The 24,570-nt window shown below is 45.9% G+C and overlaps 1 protein-coding gene across 4 annotated transcripts in view; it reads left to right on the forward strand.

Annotated features, from left to right (window-relative positions):
* Positions 1-23,836, forward strand: part of TBXAS1 (thromboxane A synthase 1) — a 166,699-nt gene extending 142,863 nt beyond the window's left edge. For all 4 annotated transcript variants that reach the window (XM_082256148.1, XM_082256146.1, XM_082256149.1 and 1 more), the window contains exons 12-14: positions 26-163; positions 19,011-19,173; positions 23,226-23,836. In XM_082256148.1, coding sequence (XP_082112274.1) covers positions 26-163; positions 19,011-19,173; positions 23,226-23,300 — 376 coding nt within the window. In that variant the 3' untranslated portion in view covers positions 23,301-23,836. The remainder of the gene's footprint in view (positions 1-25; positions 164-19,010; positions 19,174-23,225) is intronic.
* Positions 23,837-24,570: the final 734 nt, after the last annotated feature.

A 24,570-nucleotide genomic window follows, 5' to 3' on the forward strand; every position in this document is an offset into this window, starting at 1 on the left:
TTTTATAATATTCCTTTACTCTCAGGTTTGCTCGTGAAGCTGGCAGAGATTGCACGGTGTTGGGGTGTAAGATACAAGCTGGAACGGTGGTGGAAATTCCCATTGGCTGCATGCAAAATGATCCACAATACTGGCCAGAGCCGGAGAAATTCAGACCGGAAAGGTAAGGGGATTCTTGAATTGCTGTTTATGATTGACATCTTCTTCAATTATTTAAAGCAACATTAACTCGAAAACAAATGTGATGACCGCATTTGTTTTAATTTTTTGCTTTATTTTCACCTAGTGACCTGGCACGGACAAAGCTGTCCAGCAAAAGTGGGAGTTACAAAGTTGAGACAAACCATTTAAACCTGACAGGAGTGCTTACAATGGTCAACTTTTATTCATTTATTTAAACTGAGTTTGATTGACAGCAGTGGAGCCAATAGTGCTGCTGCTGTGTCCCAACCAATCAAGAGAGAGAGTCCTGGACTGCTGAGGCACTCGTGGACATCGCTGGAACGAGAGGGGCTCAGGTAAGTTTTAGGGGGACTGCTGCACACAGAAGGCTTTTTATCCTTATGCATAGAATGCATTAAGATAAAAAAAACCTTCTGCCTTTACAACCACTTTAAAGTGTGACTAAACCCAGGAGCCTGCAGTCACTATATCTGGTCTCCCACAGTACACAGAACATGGAAATGCTATTTTTTTTAGTAAATATTAACTGCTAAATACCTTTTCTCATCAGCAGTATATAGCAGTCTTGTGACTTCTATCAGTGTTTGGCTGAGCACTTGTTAAAGCTTGTTGGAGTTTTCATTCTCCTCTGGCTATCCTATGAGGCTGCATGACCCCTGCTCTGTTTGGAGAGTGCTGAGTGGCCCTGTCCTGATTACACCTCTCAAAAAGAAAAACCACTCCCTAGTAATACACACCAAACTGAGCATGTGCAGAGTGCCTCCAAGGCTCTGTACTATCAGCAAATAGATTGGGGACAGTAAAAGTACACAATGCGGAGGATTAACCCCTTGGGTTCCACAGTGAGCATAACAAGTATGCTTTACTGCATATACAGACTGATTTTACTTTTGTGGGTTTAATAACACATTAAGCACAGAACTTAGTGCTGTCACTTTAAATAGGCTGCTAGCAGGCTTTCAACAAGCTTCAGCTTCAAGCTAGCAGCTTGTTTAAAAATGACAGAACTTAAATTAAAGTGGAACTAAACCCATTGACTTATCTGTTTCCCAAAGCAGGCATTCGAGGCATGTCATGAATGATAACTGTGAGTTGCTTCAACTCTAAAGAAACTGTCAAGCCATCGTATGGCCAGTGTCATAAAAAGTAACACGTGCTGCGCCATGACAAGTGCATATCAGAGGGTAAAATGGCAGCTTCCTTGGCTGTAAGGTATGGGAAGGATTAGTTCTGATTTAAAATAGAAATGTGTGAATTAAAAAGAAAAAACAAAAAAAAACTTTGTACACACCTAGGTGCATACAGCATCTATCTGATGCTGCATCTGTACCCGCTGCCTCTACACCAAGAACTGAGCGATAAAGAGTGCAGTTCTGATCACTCAGTTATCGGTCTTTAGTGAGCAGAGACTAAGTCACTGGCTCTCTGCTCTGTCCCTTTAGTGCTTACTTGAGCACTGAGATGTGGAGGGGGTGCAAGCGGCTGGCATGCTGAGAGGCTGAGCTAGCTGCTGGTCAAACCCCTGGGTGGATCCTGTCATTTAAAGTCAGGATCTCTCCAGAGCATGGACCGGCTGAGTGATGTCAGCCGACAGCAGACTTTAGCCCGCTGTCAGCTGAAAATGGGTCACAGGAGTGCAGGACTATGTGCACTCCCATGACCCACAGAAGTAGGGTCAAAAAAGGCTTTGGTCCTACTTCTCCTTTTAAGATCCATGTTCAAAGCTGAACTCTAGGCAGACATAAGACACAAAGGGAGTGCAAAGGTGGAGACATTTTTGATTATTACTGCCTTGTAAAGACCTAAAAGAAACCGTTGTTTTTGGCTATATTTTGTAAGCAAATGACAGTAAAAATATCCGAGCTGTAAATATATAATAATATGGAATACAAGAAAAAAAAAAAAAAAAAAAAGCCTAGCTTATAAACCAAAATTGCGCAAAAATGTAAAAAAATATTTTTATAGACAAAAAAAGCTTTTAGGAAAAAGACCAAAAGAAAATGTAAAAAAAAAGTTACAGTGAGGAGTGGAAATGTTGTTCTTAACTAAGGTTTTCACTTTAATTCACTGACTGACACAGCTCCATGTTTTCTAGACCCTTGGGCTTATGCTGCTCTCTTCCAGAGTAGGACTAGGCGGAAACAATTTTGGCTACGCCCCTGAGGCAGTCCCAGGGGATATACCATCACTGTCTGCTATAGGACTCCAGTTTTTCCTGCCTAGTCAGGAGTACGGACCTGGCTTCCTGCTGGGATCTGCGGTCCTGGCATTTTTCCTTTTTAAAAATATTTTTTTTTATTTTCTCTTTGTTGTTTTCTGTTCCTGTGTGAACTACAATCAACCTGTTCCTGTATGAACTACAATCAACAGCTGGACTGGGCGACGCAGTGGATATCCTAGATCCTTATGACCTTCCCAGTCTGGCCTGCGAGCGCGACCCAATTACTAGGTCTGCGTTAGGTTGGCCACGACATAGCCCCACTGGACGGGGCCTGACCGGCTAGTGAAACACCTCGTAAGGTCACAAAGCCCTGGTCACGACAGAAGTCACGATCAGAATCACAGCGTACCTCGGGCAGCAGCACCCTCATTCCAAGATGGTGCGGTGGACTGCGGGGTGTGGTGCCCGCCTAATGCCAAGGTGTGGTGAGTATTGTCCCCCCCCCTTTTCTCTGGGAATTGCTGGGGTGGTTGCGGGCCCTTCCTGGGGTAGGTAGCCCCCCCCCCCCCGTGTCCTTCCTCCCCTCACTTTTTCCCCCTCTCCCTATCGGGGTTTCCCCTGCATTGGTCATCCTCACCTGCCCCCACCCTAGACCCCTTTTGGGGTGCACGGGCTTTTTTTGGGGTGGGGGGGCTAAAATGGTGCTGGACCGAAGCGCGGTAGGAGTGTGCCGCTGGTGGCCCCTTTTTAGGGGTGCTTACATTTTTTGCGCTGTGGAGGGGTCCCTGGTGGGGCTCTCTCTGGTTGACTATTTCCCCCGGGTCCAGTGGGGACCTGGGTACAGCGCAATGCCGCCATTTTGCCGTGGATGGTTTTTACTAGCCACGGCAGCCATATATGGGTTTCCCTTTGTAATCTAAAGCGGTGGCCATTTTCTTGTAGTCCGGTGGGGTGACATGCAGCGGGGGCCTCTAGTGTCAGTGTCGGCAATTCCTCTTCCTCTTTGATCGCAGTGTGGAAGGCTATTTGGCGCTCTCCAGCGCTGGAGTGGAGAGTCTTTGTGGGTATACAATCCTTCCTCTGCTATATACAGCGCCGTGGGTGATGCTTGTGGTGCTCTGAACGTTTTAAAAAAAAAATCTTTTGTTTACAGTGTGGCTCCGATTTAACCATGGAGCCCCTGAAACGTGTATCACCACCTGACCCACTCCTTGACGCTGCGGGACCCTCTGGGTCTCAGTCTGCCCTGACAGCGACTCTGCAGTCACTTGTGTCAAAGGTTGATATGGCCTTGCAAAGGCGGCCTAGCAAGAAGCGCCCCCCGCCTTCACCTGTATCCTCTGCCTCCTCTGAGTCTGAGGTGGATTTGGCTGCCGCGGACGCGAGTCAGCCCACTGGCACCCGCAGATCTTCCAAGGTGACTAAGGTGCTCCCTTTTCCTGCCTATTTTGACAAGATTGTCATTAGTCAGTGGGGTTCCCCAAAATGCATGGTTGGAATACCTAAGCGTTTTGCTAGGCGATATCCCTTTAAGGAGTCTCTCCTAAAGAAACTGATGGTTCCAACGTCGGTGGACTCTCAGGTTTCCAGGCTAAATAAGGCCACACATTTGCAGGTGGAGGATTCTCCATCCTTTAAGGATCCTGTGGACAGGAGTGCTGAGGCTCTGGTCCGTTACCTTTTCACTGTGGCAGGTTCAGTGTTGAGGCCGATGTTTGCTATCACCTTGGTATCCCAGATCTTAAGATCTGGGATACCATGGGCAAAAATTTTACACCAGGATCTGGAAGGGGGTCAACACCCTCCTGAGCTGGCGGATCAGTTGATCCAGGGGCTACAGTACGTCTGTGATACATCTTAAGATGCAGCCCCCTTGGCTGGTAGGGTATCTCTGATGGCAGTGATTCTTCGCTACATGATTTGGTTGAAGTACTGGTCGGCTTACCAGGCTCCTAAAAAGGTGCTGACTGATCTACCTTTTGTAGGTGACCATTTGTTCGGTGCCTCAATGGAAGAGATCATTAAGGGCCTAACGGGAGGTAAGAGTACTTTACTTCCACAGGTGGCTAAGGGCAAGGAACCTCGTTGTAAACATGGTCCTTTTTTCTCAGGTCATAAGCGGCCCTGGATCCCAGGAAAAGGTTTTGAGATCCACCCGTAACTTTGCGGGAGGCTCTAAGAGACCCTGAAATGGTAAGTCAAAAGCGGGCATTGCTGGTTCCGCAGAGAAGCCTTCTCCAGCCTGAAGGGGTGCCCTCACCCGCATCTGGGGTGGGGGGACGTCTTCGCTTCTTTCTGGACCCATGGACCTTGCTAATTCAGGACAAATGGGTCCACAAACTGATTTGGTTTGGTTACAAGATCGAGTTTCGGTCCTTGCCTCCAGCATGGTTCTTTGCTTCCAACTTACCCCTGTCTCACGATCTGCTGCAGGGCCTCTATGGGGCAGTTCAGGACCTGTTAGCACAAAAAGTCATTGTGCCCGATCCGGAGTCTAAACGTTTTCAAGGTTTTTATTCAAATCTGTTTGCCGTTCCCAGGAAGGAAGGCAAGGTTTGCCCGATCTTGGACCTCAAGGGTCTGAACCACTTTGGGCGGGTTCATAAATTTTTGGATGAAGTCCATCCGCACAGTACTGGCTTTCCTTAATCAAGGGGATTTTCTGGCTTCTATCGATTTTCAAGGACGCTTACCTTCATATTCCAATATATGTTCGGCACCATCGGTTTCTTCGTTTTTCCGTGGACGAGGAGCATTATCAATTCGTGGCGTTACCCTGAGTGTTCACAAAGGTTTTGGCCCCAGTGTTGGCCTTGCTTCGGCAGAAGGGGATCGTGGTACTAGGTTACCTGGACGATCTTCTTCTGCATGCAGAGTCTTCTTCGACTCTAGTAGTCGACTTGGACATTACTGTGCGAGCGCTACAGGCATTCGGATGGACACTGAATTTTCAGAAATCGGCTTTGATTTCGTCCACCAAGCTCGACTACTTGGGTCTAACGGTGGATTCAGCTTCGGCCTGGATGTTTCTTCCACAGGCAAAACTATTGAAGTTGCAGGATGCAATTCGGCTCCTGTTGTCCAACCGTCGGTCATTGCTCAGGACTTGCATGCAAGTGCTGTGTCTGATTTGGTTTCCACCCTCGAGGCAGTTCAGTTTGCCCAGTTCCATACCAGACCTCTGCAAAGAGAGATTCTGGCCAAATGGAACAAGGATCTGCTGTGGTTGGACGATCTGATCCTGTTGAATGGGGGTACAAGTCTCAAATATGGTGGCTGTGCTCCCCGGCGCTTTGCCTGGGAAATTCTTTTCTTCCCCTGTATTGCACAGTGATTACCATGGATGCCTGTCTGTCCGGGTGGAGAGTGTACTCAATCCAAGGTGTTTGGACTCGAGAGGAGTCCAGTCTGCCGATCAACATACTGGAGATACGGGCGATCAGACTTTGTACCTGTAAACGGATCGTCCGCAGGGATGCCCTGTGTGGATACAATTGGACAATGCTACGGCTGTGGCATATGCCAATCATCAAGGGGGCGCAAGGAGTGCCCTGGCAGTCCGGAGAGTAGCCCGCATCCTAAGGTATGCATAACTAAATGTTAATCTAAAGCGGTGGCCATTTTCTTGTAGTCCGGTGGGGTGACATGCAGCGGGGGCCTCTAGTGTCAGTGTCGGCAATTCCTCTTCCTCTTTGATCGCAGTGTGGAAGGCTATTTGGCGCTCTCCAGCGCTGGAGTGGAGAGTCTTTGTGGGTATACAATCCTTCCTCTGCTATATACAGCGCCGTGGGTGATGCTTGTGGTGCTCTGAACGTTTTAAAAAAAAAATCTTTTGTTTACAGTGTGGCTCCGATTTAACCATGGAGCCCCTGAAACGTGTATCACCACCTGACCCACTCCTTGACGCTGCGGGACCCTCTGGGTCTCAGTCTGCCCTGACAGCGACTCTGCAGTCACTTGTGTCAAAGGTTGATATGGCCTTGCAAAGGCGGCCTAGCAAGAAGCGCCCCCCGCCTTCACCTGTATCCTCTGCCTCCTCTGAGTCTGAGGTGGATTTGGCTGCCGCGGACGCGAGTCAGCCCACTGGCACCCGCAGATCTTCCAAGGTGACTAAGGTGCTCCCTTTTCCTGCCTATTTTGACAAGATTGTCATTAGTCAGTGGGGTTCCCCAAAATGCATGGTTGGAATACCTAAGCGTTTTGCTAGGCGATATCCCTTTTAAGGAGTCTCTCCTAAAGAAACTGATGGTTCCAACGTCGGTGGACTCTCAGGTTTCCAGGCTAAATAAGGCCACACATTTGCAGGTGGAGGATTCTCCATCCTTTAAGGATCCTGTGGACAGGAGTGCTGAGGCTCTGGTCCGTTACCTTTTCACTGTGGCAGGTTCAGTGTTGAGGCCGATGTTTGCTATCACCTTGGTATCCCAGATCTTAAGATCTGGGATACCATGGGCAAAAATTTTACACCAGGATCTGGAAGGGGGTCAACACCCTCCTGAGCTGGCGGATCAGTTGATCCAGGGGCTACAGTACGTCTGTGATACATCTTAAGATGCAGCCCCCTTGGCTGGTAGGGTATCTCTGATGGCAGTGATTCTTCGCTACATGATTTGGTTGAAGTACTGGTCGGCTTACCAGGCTCCTAAAAAGGTGCTGACTGATCTACCTTTTGTAGGTGACCATTTGTTCGGTGCCTCAATGGAAGAGATCATTAAGGGCCTAACGGGAGGTAAGAGTACTTTACTTCCACAGGTGGCTAAGGGCAAGGAACCTCGTTGTAAACATGGTCCTTTTTTCTCAGGTCATAAGCGGCCCTGGATCCCAGGAAAAGGTTTTGAGATCCACCCGTAACTTTGCGGGAGGCTCTAAGAGACCCTGAAATGGTAAGTCAAAAGCAGGCATTGCTGGTTCCGCAGAGAAGCCTTCTCCAGCCTGAAGGGGTGCCCTCACCCGCATCTGGGGTGGGGGGACGTCTTCGCTTCTTTCTGGACCCATGGACCTTGCTAATTCAGGACAAATGGGTCCACAAACTGATTTGGTTTGGTTACAAGATCGAGTTTCGGTCCTTGCCTCCAGCATGGTTCTTTGCTTCCAACTTACCCCTGTCTCACGATCTGCTGCAGGGCCTCTATGGGGCAGTTCAGGACCTGTTAGCACAAAAAGTCATTGTGCCCGATCCGGAGTCTAAACGTTTTCAAGGTTTTTATTCAAATCTGTTTGCCGTTCCCAGGAAGGAAGGCAAGGTTTGCCCGATCTTGGACCTCAAGGGTCTGAACCACTTTGGGCGGGTTCATAAATTTTTGGATGAAGTCCATCCGCACAGTACTGGCTTTCCTTAATCAAGGGGATTTTCTGGCTTCTATCGATTTTCAAGGACGCTTACCTTCATATTCCAATATATGTTCAGGACCATCGGTTTCTTCGTTTTTCCGTGGACGAGGAGCATTATCAATTCGTGGCGTTACCCTGAGTGTTCACAAAGGTTTTGGCCCCAGTGTTGGCCTTGCTTCGGCAGAAGGGGATCGTGGTACTAGGTTACCTGGACGATCTTCTTCTGCATGCAGAGTCTTCTTCGACTCTAGTAGTCGACTTGGACATTACTGTGCGAGCGCTACAGGCATTCGGATGGACACTGAATTTTCAGAAATCGGCTTTGATTTCGTCCACCAAGCTCGACTACTTGGGTCTAACGGTGGATTCAGCTTCGGCCTGGATGTTTCTTCCACAGGCAAAACTATTGAAGTTGCAGGATGCAATTCGGCTCCTGTTGTCCAACCGTCGGTCATTGCTCAGGACTTGCATGCAAGTGCTGTGTCTGATTTGGTTTCCACCCTCGAGGCAGTTCAGTTTGCCCAGTTCCATACCAGACCTCTGCAAAGAGAGATTCTGGCCAAATGGAACAAGGATCTGCTGTGGTTGGACGATCTGATCCTGTTGAATGGGGGTACAAGTCTCAAATATGGTGGCTGTGCTCCCCGGCGCTTTGCCTGGGAAATTCTTTTCTTCCCCTGTATTGCACAGTGATTACCATGGATGCCTGTCTGTCCGGGTGGAGAGTGTACTCAATCCAAGGTGTTTGGACTCGAGAGGAGTCCAGTCTGCCGATCAACATACTGGAGATACGGGCGATCAGACTTTGTACCTGTAAACGGATCGTCCGCAGGGATGCCCTGTGTGGATACAATTGGACAATGCTACGGCTGTGGCATATGCCAATCATCAAGGGGGCGCAAGGAGTGCCCTGGCAGTCCGGAGAGTAGCCCGCATCCTAAGGTATGCATAACTAAATGTTCCAGCCCTCTCTGCTGTGCACATTCTGGAGGTAGAGAATTGGCATGCGGACTATATCAGTCGGCATACGTTGGATCCGGGAGAATGGTCTCTTCACCCGGAGTTGTTTCATCAGCTGTGCCTTCGGTGGGGGACCTCCAATGTTGGCCTCTTGTCTCAACAGGAAGGTGTAGAGGTTCGTGTCAAGGTCTCTGAATCCTCTGGCCGACGCCGCAGACACCCTAGTGGCCCTTTGGGGTCAGTATCGTCTGATTTACGCTTTTCCCCCAATGCAACTTCTGTCGAGACTGCTACGCAGAATCGAAGTGGAAGGGATTCCAGTCATTCTGGTGGCACCAGACTGGCCTCGTTGGTCTTAGTACGCAGGCCTGGTAAGGCTGGTTGCAGACGTTCCTTGGAAACTTCCTCTCAGGGAAGATCTTCTGTCTCAGGGACCAATCTTCCATTCTGCTTTACAGTCGCTGGCTTTAACTGCCTGGCTATTGAAAGCCAGGTGCTGAAGGACAGAGGGCTGTCGCAGTCAGTGATTCCTAGGAAAGCTGGGAAATCTACTTCCAGGAAGGTTTATCATCAAGTTTGGAAGGCGTACATTACTTGGTGTGAGTGTGCAGGGAGTTCGCTATTTGGCTTCTCTGGTGTGATCCCTGGTACCTCAGTGGGATCTCGATTTGGTACTGTCAGTACTTCAAAAGCATCCTTTTGAAAACATTTGTGAACTTCCTTTGCTCACTCTGTTGCAGAAGGTGGCCTTATTGGTTGCTATTACTTCTGCCCGTAGGGTGTCGGAGTTGGCTGTGTTGTCCTGTTGGTCACCTTACCTGGTGGTTCACAGAGACAAAGTGGTGTTAGGACCCTGTCAGGCGTTCGTTCCTAAGGTTGTCTCGGGGTTTCATTTGAACAAAGATATTGTGTTGCCATCTTTATGTCCTAGCCCAAAACATCCTAAAGAAATTGCTCTACACTATTTGGATGTAGTCAGGGCAATTCTGGTGTACCTGGTGGTGACAGAGTAGATTCGGAAAGCCGATTCTTTGTTCTTACGGATGGAACTCGTAAGTGGCAGGCTGCATCTGCTGCGACCATTTCCAGATGGATCAGGCAGACGGTGGTGCAGGTTCCTGCTTTCCCTGTCAAGGCGCATTTTACGAGGACGCTTAGTGCTTCCTGGGCTTTCCATCATCAGGCGTAAGTGGTTCAGGTGTGCAAGGCAGCTACGTGGTCGTCTCTACATCCATTCACAAAGTTCTATAAGGTGGATGTATTTCCATCTTCGGATGCTGCTTTTGGCCGCACAGTTTTGCAGGCTGCGGTTGCAGAGGCTTCTGCCTCTTGAGGGTGTATTTTTTTCCTGGTGGTGAGTTTCAGTTGTTCCTGGTTGGCTATGTTTAGCCTTGTTGGGAATTATATGTACAGTATTGCTGTATTTTCCCACCCCTCATGTTGATACTGCTTTGGGACTTGAAGCTGTGTCCGCTAGTGAACGAAAGAGAAGACTGGATTTTTGTCCTACTGTAAAATCCTTTTCTCTGTCGCTCATTGACAGACGTAGTCTTCTTGATTCACAAGAACTGGGTTATGTTGTCTCCGCAGGAGTAGGACTAGGCAGAAAGAAAAAACGTTCTGGCTCCACCCTAGGGGCAGTCCCAGAGGGTATATCCTCTTCCTGTCTGCTACAGAGAATCAGTTTTTTTCTGTCTAGCAAATGGTTACGCCGGGACTTAGAAGAGGTCCCCCAGGCGGTATCAGATTTGTTGGAACAGATGATACAGGGGTTACAGTTTGTGTGTGATGCGGCGTTAGACGCCACTCTATTTTTGGCGCGAGCATCAGTTTCAGCAGTGGTTCTCAGGCATACACTGTGGCTAAAAGGTTGGTTAGCCGACCAAGGTTCCAAAAAAGCATTGGCTAATATCCCCTTTTTAGGAGAGCGTTTATTTGGAGCCAACTTAGATGAGATCATTAAGGATCTCACGGGTGGAAAGAGCACCTTTTTTCCGCAAAATGCTAAGGGTAAAGGAACTCGTCAAAGACGAGGGCCTTCTTTCTCTGCTCACAAAAAGTTTTTTCGCCCCGCGGGTGAAAAAATTAAGTCCTCCAAAGCTCCTTCAGGGGACGTTGGTCGGGCAAGCAAAAGCCCGCCCCCTCAAGACCTGAAGATAAGTCGTCCAAAGCCTGAAGGTGCGCCCCCACCCATAATTGGGGTGGGGGGACGTCTTCGCCGGTTCCCGGATCCATGGCTTTCCAGAATCCCGGACAAGTGGGTTTGCGAAATCATAAGGTCAGGGTACAAGATCGAGTTTCGATCTCTCCCACCGGCGCGATTCTTCCCTTCCAATATCAGACTATCCCCGGATCGTTTAGAAGATCTGCGGAGAGCAGTCACGGATTTACTACAACAAGGAGTGGTAGTCCACGTTCCTTGGACAGAACGTTTTTCAAGGGTTTTATTCAAACCTATTTACAATACTCAGGAAAGAGGGCAAAGTGCGTCCAATTCTGGACTTAAGAGCACTCAATTCCTTTCTCAACATAAGAAAATTCAAGATGGAATCCATTCGCACAGTAGCAGCCTTCCTGCATTCAGGGGATGTCCTTGCGTCCATAGACATCAAGGACGCCTATCTTCACATTCCCATTTTCGCAGGACATCAGCGATTTCTACGTTTTTCCGTAGAAGAGAACCACTATCAGTTTGTGGCGTTACCTTTCGGTCTCGCCACGGCTCCTCGGGTCTTCACGAAAGTATTGGCCCCAATGTTGGCACTACTGCGCCAAAGAGGCATATCGATTCTAGGTTACCTAGACGATCTCCTGCTTCATGCAGAGTCTCCTCAGACCCTGCTACAAAACCTAGAAATTACTATAATTTCTTTACAGGAATTCGGGTGGCTGGTGAACCAGCAAAAGTCATTTCTGGTTCCCACCCAGAGGCTCGAATATCTGGGTCTGATTCTAGACACACTCAGGACAAGAGTTTTCCTTCCGGTAAGGAAACTCCGGAAGATTCAATCAGTAGTCCAGTTGTTACTATCCAACAGCTGGTCTTCCCTTCGGAGTTGGAATAAAAATATAAAATTTCCACGCTAGTATAATGAGTAAAAAGGAATAAATATCAGCAGCCAACACAAAATCAACCAACAGTGACTCAAAATGCAATAAAACGTAAAAGTGTAGCGCTAAAGAAAAAAATTGATAATCATAAAAGTAATAAATTAGTGTCCAAATGAATAAATCACTAATAATCACAATAATGTGTTTAAAAATGTCCAATTGAATGAGTCCCCAACAAAAGAACTGATGTGGAGAAAAAACATATATCCGCAAGTGCAATAATCCAAGGGGGGGAGGGATTCTTCCCGGGACACCAAGGGTACGTGAAGGAAGGGAACACCTCTGTGATGAAATATGATAAGCAGCTTACCAGATTTCCATGGCTGCTCAGATTAGTGAGTCAGCCTCTCCCAGCTGTTTAATCCAAACCACTGAAGGTCAGAAATTATATAGGTACTTTGTCAGCTCCAAGGAACCACCACTCAAGATACAGGAGGATCAGTATAGGATTGGCACTCATCAATATATGTCATCAGTCATAAATGAATATGTGAAGAAAAGAGAGGCAAAGCCCATAGCGTAATCCCGTTTAAAACTTGAAATCTTGTTTATTAAAAGTTATACTCACAGTGTTTCATAAAATAACATGTCAATAGCTATGTCAGGGATAAAGATGCGGCGTCCCGCAAGTGGTCCCAAATAGTAGATGATGAAACTAGCCGGCCTTCATCATCTACTATTTGGGACCACTTGCGGGACGCCGCATCTTTATCCCTGACATAGCCATTGATATGCCTGTTATTTTATGAAACACTGTGAGTATAACTTTTAATAAACAAGATTTCAAGTTTTAAACGGGATTACGCTATGGGCTTTGCCTCTCTTTTCTTCACATATTCATTTATGACTGATGACATATATTGATGAGTGCCAATCCTATACTGATCCTCCTGTATCTTGAGTGGTGGTTCCTTGGAGCTGACAAAGTAATATAATTTCTGACCTTCAGTGGTTTGGATTAAACAGCTGGGAGAGGCTGACTCACTAATCTGAGCAGCCATGGAAATCTGGTAAGCTGCTTATCATATTTCATCACAGAGGTGTTCCCTTCCTTCACGTACCCTTGGTGTCCCGGGAAGAATCCCTCCCCCCCTTGGATTATTGCACTTGCGGATATATGTTTTTTCTCCACATCAGTTCTTTTGTTGGGGACTCATTCAATTGGACATTTTTAAACACATTATTGTGATTATTAGTGATTTATTCATTTGGACACTAATTTATTACTTTTATGATTATCAATTTTTTTCTTTAGCGCTACACTTTTACGTTTTATTACTTCCCTTCGGAGTTGCATGAGGGTTCTGGGGTTGATGGTGGCTTCCTTCGAAGCAGTCCCATTTGCCCAGTCCCATACCCGAATTCTTCAGCAAGAGATTCTTCTCAGATGGAATCGGAATCCGGAATCTCTGGACTATCGGATCCGATTGAGCAAACAGACTAGAGAGTCTCTGGTCTGGTGGCTTCAGTCTCCGATACTCAGCCAGGGAAAGTCATTTCTGCCAATATATTGGACGATAGTGACCACGGATGCCAGCCTATCCGGATGGGGAGGAATTCTCGGTCTGTTATCCGTTCAGGGACTTTGGTCCCCGGAAGAATCCAGGTTACCGATAAATGTGTTGGAACTGAAAGCGATCAGACTTTGTCTGATTCACTGGACCGAGCAGCTCCAGGGCAGCCCGGTTCGGATCCAGTCGGACAACGCCACGGCTGTGGCTTATGTCAATCACCAGGGGGGCACCAAGAGTGTCCGAGCGGCCAAGGAAGTGGCTTGCATTCTTCGCTGGGCGGAACGATTTGTTCCAGCTATCTCTGCGGTGTTCATTCCGGGGGTGGAAAATTGGCAGGCAGATTATCTCAGCCGTCAGACTCCGGATCAGGGGGAATGGTCCCTCCATCCAGAAGTTTTCCACCAGTTGTGCCTACGTTGGGGCACCCCGGATGTGGATCTGTTGGCATCACGATTCAACAGAAAAAGTACAGAGATTCGTGGCTCGCTCCCGCGATCCTCTAGCAGAGACTGCAGACGCACTGGTCACCCCGTGGGGGCAATACCAGCTAATGTATGCCTTCCCTCCTCTTGGGTTACTGCCAAGACTTCTTCGCAGGATAGAGGAGGAAGGAATTCCAGTAATCCTGGTAGCTCCGGACTGGCCTCGTCGAGCTTGATACGCCGACTTGGTCAGACTGGTGGCGGTCGTCCCGTGGAGACTTCCTCTCAGGGAGGATCTACTGTCTCGGGGACCGATCTTCCATCCTGCTTTACGATCGCTGGTTTTAAACGGCCTGGTTATTGAGACCCAGGTGCTGAAGGACAAGGGATTGTCAGCTTCAGTTATTCCTACTCTAGTTAAAACAAGGAAAGCGACTTCCAGAAAGATTATCATCGTACATGGAAGTCTTATATTGTGTGGTGTGAATCCCTTGGGTTCCATCTACATCTTTATTCGGTAGCCCGAATATTGGCTTTTCTGCAACAGGGAGTTGAGTAGAAGCTGGCCTTGAGTGTTATCAAGGGTCTGGTTTCAGCATTTGCTATCTTCTTTCAGAAGCCTTTGGCTACTCATTCCTTGGTGCGGAATTTCATCCAGGGGGTGCGACACCTGGCTCCGCCAGTGCACGCGCCGTTACCATCCTGGGATCTTAATTTGGTGCTGTCGGTTCTTCAGACACCTCCCTTTGAAAATATCAGGGAGATTCCCTTGCTTACTTTATCCCAGAAGGTGGCCTTCTTGGTGGCTATCACTTCTGCACGCAGGGTGTCAGAACTGGCTGCATTATCCTGTTGTTCCCCAGATCTGGTGGTTCATAGGGATAAGGTTGTTCTTCATCCGAATCCATCCTTCCTTCCTAAGGTGGTTTCAAAGTTTCATTGAATGAGGACAGTGTATTGTCCTTCCTATGTCCTTAGCCCAATCATCCTCGAGAATTTGCATGGCATTCCTTGGATGTAGTTCGGGCGATCAGGATATATTTGAATACTACGGATTCAATTTGTAAGACGGATTCACTGTTGGTGATCACGGATGGCCCTAAGAAGGGGTTGCCTGTTCTGCTGCGACCATCTTTAGATGGATCAGACAGACGGTGGTATAGGCTTATTTTATCTAAGGGTCGGGATCCCCCGTTCCCTGTTAAGGCGCATTCTACTCGGGCGCTTAGAGTTTCCTGGACCTTCCGCCATCAGGCGTCAGTGGTTCAGGTTTTCAAGGCGACTGTTTAGTCGTCGGTTCATACCTTTACAATATTGTATAAGGTTTATGTGATGGCATCGTCAGATGCCTCTTCTGGCCGCAAGGTTCCTGCAGGCCACTGTTTGAGGAGACTGTTGGTCTACCTCGAGGATTTGTGGGGTAGGTCTCATCTGTTTACTCGATGAGTCCTTTGATACTTCTGGTTGGCTCCAGTTGGGCCTTCTAGATTGGATTTTGATTTCTGTCAATCCCACCCCTCATTTGTGGCACTGCTTCTGGATGTCCCAGTTCTTGTGAATCAAGAAGACTACGTATGTCAATGAGCGACAGAGAAAATCGGATTTTTGTAAGATCTTACCGTAAAATCCTTTTCTCTTAGCTCATTGACAGACGTAGTACCCGCCCCTCTATCATTGAGTTGGGTTGGGTTAAATTCTCTGTTGCTGCTTTGTGACAGAACTGATTCTCTGTAGCAGACAGGAAGAGGATATACCCTCTGAGACTGCCCCTAGGGTGGAGCCAGAACGTTTTTTCTTTGTGCCTAGTCCTACTCCTGCGGAGACAACATAACCCAGTTCTTGTGAATCAAGAAGACTACGTCTGTCAATGAGCTAAGAGAAAAGGATTTTACGGTAAGATCTTACAAAAATCCGATTTTCTCTGAGGTTCACTGACGGACACAGCACCCGCTCTTCTGTTGGGTTGAGTTATGTATTCTTCTGACACTGCTTGTTAACAAACTGAAGTCCTATAGCAGGAAGTGATGGTATACCCTCTGGGACTGCCTCAGGGGCATAGCCAAAACTGTTTCCACCTAGTCCTACTCCTAGAGAGCCAGAGCATAAGCCCCAATGGTCTAGAAGACATGGAGCTGTGTCCATCAGTGAACCCCAGAGAAAAGGATTTTACGGTAAGACAAAAATCAATTTTTTTCTCATTGAGGTGACCATGAAGATTTGTCAGATTTGGTAAGTCTAACAAATATGTCTTGTTTTACAAATATTCTTCACAATGTACTACAAGAGGTCTTCCAAAGGGGTCTAAAAGAACACTAGAGTTCACACCATGAATATTATAAGAATAGAGCACGTCAGTTGCTTCAAATAGGATAGCCATTGCAAAAAAATCGTATTTTAAGACTCGTGGCATTTTTACCTTACTCTAAGCCCCCATTCACACACTTCTGCTCATTTCTCTATGCATGACTATGCTTAACGTGCAGAATCCCATTATTTCTAATTGTCACTGATAAACATTTGTATGCTCAGTCGTCCTATGCTTAAAGTACACTTTTTTAGCATATTAGGGCATTTTTTTGCTCCCATAAACTTCAATAAGAGCCCCTGTAAACGTGTGATATGCACATTTCTACGCCTGAAGAGCTCCTGTCCTCCTAAAGAACTGCTCTTCTCCCCTTTTCACAGCCCAGGAAACAAACTTCTGAAGCTTGATAAATGTGCAAAAATACACCTATAAAATACCTGTAATATGCCCATAACACACCTGGGAAAAAAACTTTATAAATCACACGAAATAACATTCTTCTTGTATTTGAATGCAGCAGGGGTTCCCAAAGACCTCCAAAATTATTTCAAGGATTCCTCTGGGGTGAAAAGCTGAACTAGATAGTACTAAAACAGCCCAAAATCTTATATTTATCGGTCTCTGAATGCAAACATGTAGTCATCAGCACACTATTCAACAGGCTTATCTTGAAAATAAGACCTGCTTTGATTAAATGATAACATAAATATGTCTGAAATATGATATCAGGAAGCAGCGGTGGTTTGTTGGTCTATGACATTGCGTCCATTTAAATAATGATCCGAGACTCACTAAAGTCCTCATGCTGGATCAATATTCATGAATCCATCCCATAATATGTCTTGAACAAATGGGGAGTCCTGAGGAAATTTGACATTTACTCTCCAGATATAAAGTGAGCACATGGCAAAGTCTATGAATGTCAATGCTCCTGGAAAGGTTAACAGTTATAAATCCAGATATACAGACGTACTTTACCTATTCCCATCAAGAGCTCTGTGCAGACCAAAATCCAGCCATAAGGCAAGAAGCAGATGCCACCATATAGAATGTTATTCTGGTAAAGAAAGAATGAGCAAGTGTTGTCATGATCAGAGTAATACAAGTCAGGCAAGGCACCACAGGGGGTCAGAGAGATCATCACGTCTGTGACGTATTTCATTGTGCTATGGTGAATTTGACATGCAGCTCTGTCAACAATACATCACAAATGTTTTATGTAAATACATGCAATCTACATACCTGACCTGATATCAGCCTCTTGAGGTCCCTGTACAGTCAAACTCACACTAGGAGAGGGAGCATAAGCATAAGGAGCCAATCGCCTCATGTGTTGACAAGAAGCATGCTGATAGGAGGAGAAAGCAGAGTGACAGAGATGTCGGAAAGATCAAGCCAACCCACACAGATTCCATGCATGTGCAAAGTTTGGCTCACTGAATTGTGCATGACCACGTATCTGTGTGCACATCTTGCAGTTTGCACGTGGACGTCATTGCGAATAGTGGTACCAAGCAGGCTATTTACATCTGGCACCTGCAAGACTCCAGTGCTGAGAGATCTGTAGCTGTACTTATTTGACTTGCAATCCTGCACCCGACCTTGATCTCAATTACTGACCTGGCTTGTTCCCTTACTCCTCTGTGGTTGTTTTCTATCTGCCCGCCTACTCCTGTATGGATCTCAGCTTGTTACCTTAATACAATTTTTTCCTGACAACTTGGTACTTTGCTGCCTGCAAGTTGCTGCCCCGAATTGTCCCTGAATACGTTCCTGCCTGCTGTTCCGGTACTGTCTCGACCTGCTGTTGCTTACCTTGGTTTGTTCCTGTCCTCTTCTTGTCAGTGACCTACATCTTCTGTCACCTATAGCCAAGTGACAACAGGTCTCACCAGGCCTAGTGACATCAGTGGCATCACCATCTCTTGGCACTTTTACCACCTTTCCATCCCTTAACTCTCCACAGGCCCACTACCCAGAGGGTGCTTGAACTGAAGCAGTAAGAGAGGACATCGTCGTCATCTCAGGTTCCCCATGAAGGTACATGAGATGAACTGTGCTGCTTCTCCTTTTCCTGTGTAGTTGTGGGCTGGAGGTTGGTCCAGGATGATCTGGGCTCAGAGGAAGTGGGTTAAATGGTGCTAGCCAATAGACTGAGGACATCTAGCAGCTGAAAAAAAGTAGTGTTGGAAAATCTCTGAATTAAAGGTGAATATTGTAGTGAAAGCTGTTTTTTTGTTGTTTTCTTGTAATGGGCTATTTATTTTTATCTTATATTTATTTTTTTCCAGCTAGAGTTCTGCTTTTACATCCACAGGTGGGGCTGATGTATGCCTCATAATGCTGCCCATAGTTTGCTGTACACACTGCTCTTATACAAGCTGAAGGATCAGAATGGTATTTCCCATGTTTCTGCACTTAAAGCGGTAGTAAACACCACTTGGTGACTTTTACCCACAGGTAAGCTTACAATAAAGCTTACCTGTAAGTACAAGGAATATCTCCTAAGCATGCACTGTTTAGGAGATAGTTACTATTTCTGCAACCAGTCACAACACCGGAGCATGCACACTGCACTCTGAGTGGACAGCATACTTAGTATGCTGTCCATTAGGAGAGCTGTGTAATGGTCGTGGCCCCGTGCGCATACACAGGAGTGACATCGTCACGGCTCCACCACTCAAATAGTTGGTGCTACGAACCCAGAAGGAAGACTGGGTGAAGATGGAAGCCCTATCGGCGATGACCGCATGCCTCTGGAGGGCTTCTTTTTCAGGTAAGTCTTTCATATTGTGCTTAATAGCGGTGCATACTAGCGCATTATGCCTTTTTTTTTTTGTTTTTGTTTTACTACCGCTTTAAAGGTTCCTGTTGCTTTTCTAAATTGTTAGGTCAGGTGTTGCTGTCTGTATCTCTGGTGGTACTACAGATCCCATCATTCCGAGCATAGCATGATAGAACACCCAGTATCACTATAGTAGACGCTATTTAATCCTTTACATCATGTTGATCCTTTCTTTCAGATTCACAGCAGAAGAGAAGCAGAAGCGACACCCGTTCTCCTACCTCCCGTTTGGAGCAGGGCCACGCAGCTGTATTGGCATGAGACTCGCCATTCTGGAAACCAAAATCACTCTTTACCGTGTTCTGCAGAAATTCCGCTTTGAGACCTCTTCTCGCACTCAGGTACTTGCAATGTCCTGATGGGATATACAGTATAGATTCATATTCTTTAAAGATGTCTGTAGTTGTGTGCAAGAGCGACATCTGCTGTTTATGGGGTGACATTACACAAAACCTGTTAACCCAATTTTTGTTCAGTCCATCCTTTGCTCTAGAGCAGCCTTTTTCAACCAGGGCGCCCAGGCACTCTGGGGCGCCTTGAGGTTTCTTCAGGGGTGCCTTGGCAAAATGCCTAAAAATTGCCCCACAATTGTATACAAGGCTGATAGGTGGATGAAACCTGCCTTTTAGTTACACAAAGCCACAGGTTTTCATTCTTCACCATTACTACCTTCTAGCTTCCAGCCTCCTAATGACCAATGACATCATCAGTTGATAAGGAGGATGTCAGTTGCCTCCATATCATCCTTGTTTGACCTTCCCTTGCCTCTCTCCTTCAGCTTTGAGGTCCCATTAGCTAAGTTAGGGAGAAAAGAAACATTGGAATACTAGTCAGTACCAGTTTGCAAAAGTGTATTTGCTTTGGAAGAATAAATCACCTCTAATGCTGGGTGTCCTACGTGTATTGATGTTGCTGTCTTATGTAAAACTATAAGCGTAGTTTTAAGATTTTAGAATGGGGCGCCTCAAGACTGTCCATAATTTTGGAGGGTGCCTCGAGATTGTCCATAATTTTAGAGGGTGCCTTGACTGAAAAAAGGTTGAGAAACACTGCTCTAGAGAACTGGGGGTGTTGCTGGTTTCCGACACTTTCAGAAATGGATACTCGGTCCTCCCACTGGGCATTGAGTTTACTCCTGCTAGCTGTTTGACAGACCCTGTCACTTGACTATTCATTACAAAAAACGTTTTCCCATAAGAGATTCTAGTAACTTTAAAGACTGCTGTGTGCCACCATCTTGGATGTGATGTCAGCAGCCCTAACCGATTTAGAGGTGTGTCACACAAGTGACACTAAATAATAATTTTCGCTTCTTCCCAAAGCAGCTACAAGAAAAGTTAAGTAGGGAGGAGCTGGACCAGCATAGACAGTATTTAGACACTCTCAGAATAAAGTGTGAGGAGGGAGGGGGTTGTGATAAGGAATTGACTTTTCCTGAAATAGCCAAATTTTCTAGCAAATTCAAAGGCAAGTTGCAAGTGAATAAAAATAATTTTTGGAAAGGAAAAACACCAGGGGGGAATTTTACTAAAACTGGAGCAGACAGAATCTGAAGCAGCTGTGCATGGTAACCAACCAGCTTCTATCTTCAACTTGTTCAGTTAAGCTTTGAAAATGAAAGCAATAATCTGGTTGCCATGCCCAGCTGCTCCAGATTCTGGCTGCTCTAGTCTTAGCAGATTTGCCTCCAAATATCTGTCACTCCTAGAAGTATCGGATACCAGTGGGGGTCCTAGATCTTCAAGCAAACGTTTCTCTCACTGCCTATGAGAGTAATTATTAAACCTTTTTTCTTATTCGTTGAGGGACACAGGAAGTCATATACTTGTTGGGTTATATTGCTGTCTACAGGAGTATTGGATGCTGGTAAAAAAAAATGGAAGGCCAGCCTGGGATAATTTCTCCTCCACTCAGCAAGCCTCAGTTTTTTGCTAGTGTTATAGGACATATTTTCTTCAGCTCTGCTGGGAAAAGTCTTACCTTTTTTTTCCACTAGTTTTTTTTCCTTAATTCTTGTTCAGTTCTCTCTTCATTAAAGATTCTTTGCTACATCGGTGCTTGAGCTGGTCTCTACATGGCAGCTTTCTGAATTGACCTTTCCCCAGCCTAAATGAATAGTATTGTCCTAAAAAATCATATCTTTTTCTGTGCCATAGACCTGAAGTAGAATTCCCCTAATCCCCTAAGCCTGGTTCTCGAGCAGTCCGCAAGGCTGGAAGCAAGAAAACTAGTAAGATCTTCAAAGAGTCTTCAGTATAAAGTTGTGTTCCAGCTTTTCTAACTAGGGGAGTGCTTGCTAATCATTGCTGGTCCTTGGATGGTTTAGGCATTCAAGTGCAGAGAATGATCCTTTAGGCTTACAGGCTTGTCTCTTGCCTCTGGCACTTTCTTCAGCTGTTCACCCTTTATTCCTTCATGCCAGTGCACAAATTAACAGATCTTCTCCTGCCTCCTCAACCCAGAGTCTCACCCTGGAAACCAACCTCTGTCAGAGCAGTTCTCTTTCCTTGAGACTTGTAGGACCACTAGTTACCCATCAGTGTCATCATCCTTCTCTTTCTTCAGAGGGACACTCTGACCTACTTGGTCAGCTGGGACCAGCACTGATTGTTTTATGGCCTTAGTTTGTAGTTGTAGTGCTCTGAAGCCTTAGTGTTGCCCTGGCTCCAGTTTCTGCCCTAGTGTGCTCCCATAGCATCCTTAATTTGGGACATTCAGAAGATCTCCAGTCACCATTTCCCCAATAGGATTTTCACTAATTGGCCAATTGCCTTAAAGATTCAGCCAGGTCTGGCTAAACCAGCTGGAGATTGTCCGTCACCTGTATGCAATGTTAACCAGCATAGCTTTTCAGTAAGGGAGGCCACCTTGTGGCTGACCTCATGCCCCCCGCCATTAACCAAGGGTCTTACCCATCTCTCAACCCTTGCAGGAGCTGCTCTCATTGGAGAACTATTGTCTCTGGGGCTACATTCTGGATTTCCAGAACAGGTGATTCATTTTTAATCCTGGGATTCAGGTCATTGTCAGGTCTCCTGGATCAGACACCGCTGGACGCCATCTTGGTACTGGTATATCTCCAACACTGAGAAGGAATAGGAGTCCTTCCTGAATCAGGAGAGGTAGTTTGGTTCCTGTTATAGACTCATTCATGGGTTTCATTCTTACATGCCCTGATGCTCTTAAGGGTGATCATCTGGAGACCAGTTTTTCCCAACTTCTGGACATAGAGGAAAGGTTCATCCAGCTAAGTACCTCTCAGGTCATGTGTTGCAGGTGAAAGAAGTCAGAGGAGGACCCCATGTCACTTTGGGTTGCCTGCGGGAAGAACAAACTAATCTCCTGCTACAGATGTGTATTCTGTAGCATCGTATATTCATCTTCTGCCTACCCTTGTTAGAGCGCTTCTCATGCATTTTACCCATTAAGTCATGCTGACTCTGTTACATTGAATCCTGGATTCTCTGAGGGACTCAAGTCACTTCCATACCCTTAACAGGTCATTGTTGTTTCCAGTCAATTTCAGAGTTCTTTCTGGGTAAGTCGCACTTTGGCAAGGTGGTTGTGTATCGCAAAAATTTCTTTAGCCCGACATTTTCATTTATTCACCCTTATGGGATCTGGGGAGTGGTGGCTTAGGGCCTTCTAATTAGACTGTTTCTTTTACAAGGACATCTTCTTAGTTTCCTTCCTTGATCCTTTCCTTATTGACATTGTCAGGTTGTGGATTATTCTTCCCTAAATGGGAATTTGTTGATAGTTCTACCCCTCTTGGTGGGTTCCATTTGACCAGTCTCTTGCTTGGTCCATGGTTTGTGATTCCCTCTGTGTCAACGTATTACTCTCAGGTGAGTGGCCATTTTTTCTTATTCTTGGGCATCAGTTCTCCAGCTGGTCATGTTGGTAGGTTCTCAGATGTTGCTCCCTAAGGTAGCTCTAAGGCTGCATTCCCCAGTTCTGTTTTTTTTGTAAGCCTGTTAGCAGTTGTTGCTTTTGTAGTAGGACTGATTTTGGATGTCCTCACACTATATGACTTCTTGTATCTGTCATTGGATGAGAAAGAAATATTAGCATTTTTGTTCTCTTCATAAAATCCTTTTCTTTGGAGGTCATTGGGAGACACAGGTCCCACTCCTTATTATGCACATTGTTGGTACTGCTTGATACAAACGGAGGCATGCTAGGTAACAGAGTAGGGGTTTTTGGTTTTCCTGTGCACAATCCTCCTTTAGTTAGCAGTGTAACCAGGTGTTTATTTTTTTTTAAACAAAAATTTTCCTTTAAATTTTGTTCAAAGTTGAAGGCCTGTGACTATTCTGCATTTGGGTCTGTGGTATCTTCCATGATCCCTTTATCTGACTGGAATAATGGATTTTTCTGTCTTCTCCTGCAGATTCCCCTCCAGGTCACCACCTTGTCCACTTTGCGGCCTAAAGATGGGGTGTATGTGAAGGTTGTTGCTCGCTAGCGTCTCCTGCAGGCAACAAGGGGATCCAAATGATGGCAAGAGAAGAAGGCACTGACTTATCAAACTGCAAATGAACAAACTGAGTGTAAAGTGAATATGTGCTATACCCTAGAACAGACTTTGTAGAATGATCGCTCAGCAGACCCTCAAAATTTTCAGATGCGACACCCCAGGATGGCAAAGATATTTCATTGAAATGGTTTTCCATCATTTCCCACTTAAAACTGAGTCATTATTATTACCATGAGGCTCTGAACCTGCAGGTCAGGAACCAAAAATTGGAGCGGGTTGTTCCATACAGGAGACTTACTCCTTTACTGTGAGAGCTGGGACCAGCTAATTGCAGTTTTAGGTACATAACAAAGGTAATGCTCTCCTCTGAATCTTAGTTCAGTTAGAAACACCATGTAATCCAATTTTCAAAAGAAACTGCGACAAACGGTATGTCACTTGTCCTAGATCATTTTTTCAGTTTCAGTAAATCAAGATAGGGGAAGAAAATTCTGTATTTCCGTTTATTTGAGCCCAAAACCCTTTTTGATAGTACCTTTGGGGCTAGATCAGGGACTAATTTTTCTGTATCTCCCTGTCCCAACAACATTGATTTTAAAGCTGAATTTTTACCTGCCAAAGAATTTGTATTTCTGTCTAGGGATGGGCTGGATGTAACCGAACACATGAACACCCTCGCCCCCCTATCCTAGCCTGCAAGGCTGCATGCTCAGATAACTCTGGTATGGATTTTGGGGGGGACTCAGGCCAGTTTTTTTTTTTTTTTACATTTTGGCATGGGGTTCCCCTTAAAATCCATACTAGACCCAAAGGACCTGGTATGGTTTGGAGGGAACAATAGACAGTTTTTTTTTTTCATTTTGTTTTTTTTTTTTATCTGTATTGCCTGGAGCCGACAATACATTACAGCCGTAAAAAGTTTAAATTAAATGTTGTCCTTTAGAAATGTCAGTATTGCTGCAAAAGGCTCCATACATCGTACAGATGCGCCACTTTACAGGGACATTAAGGTGACCCCCCCCCCCCCCAGGAATTTTTATTTTTTATTGTTTCATTTAATTTTAAGCATCATTAAAATCACTGCTCCTGTGAAAATGATAGTTTAAAAAAAAAATAAAAATGTTGGCATTGATAAGTGTCCCCCAGTGCAGTACCTGGGCCCCCATACACTTTGTATGGCAATAACCTGCAAATATGCCTTTTAAAATAAGGACTTTTGGATTTTCATGTTCGTGTCCCATAGACAGTTTGCATGTTC

The sequence above is a fragment of the Pelophylax lessonae genome (assembly GCF_965119305.1).
Source record: "Pelophylax lessonae genome assembly, chromosome: 4".
Taxonomy (NCBI): Eukaryota; Metazoa; Chordata; class Amphibia; order Anura; family Ranidae; genus Pelophylax; species Pelophylax lessonae.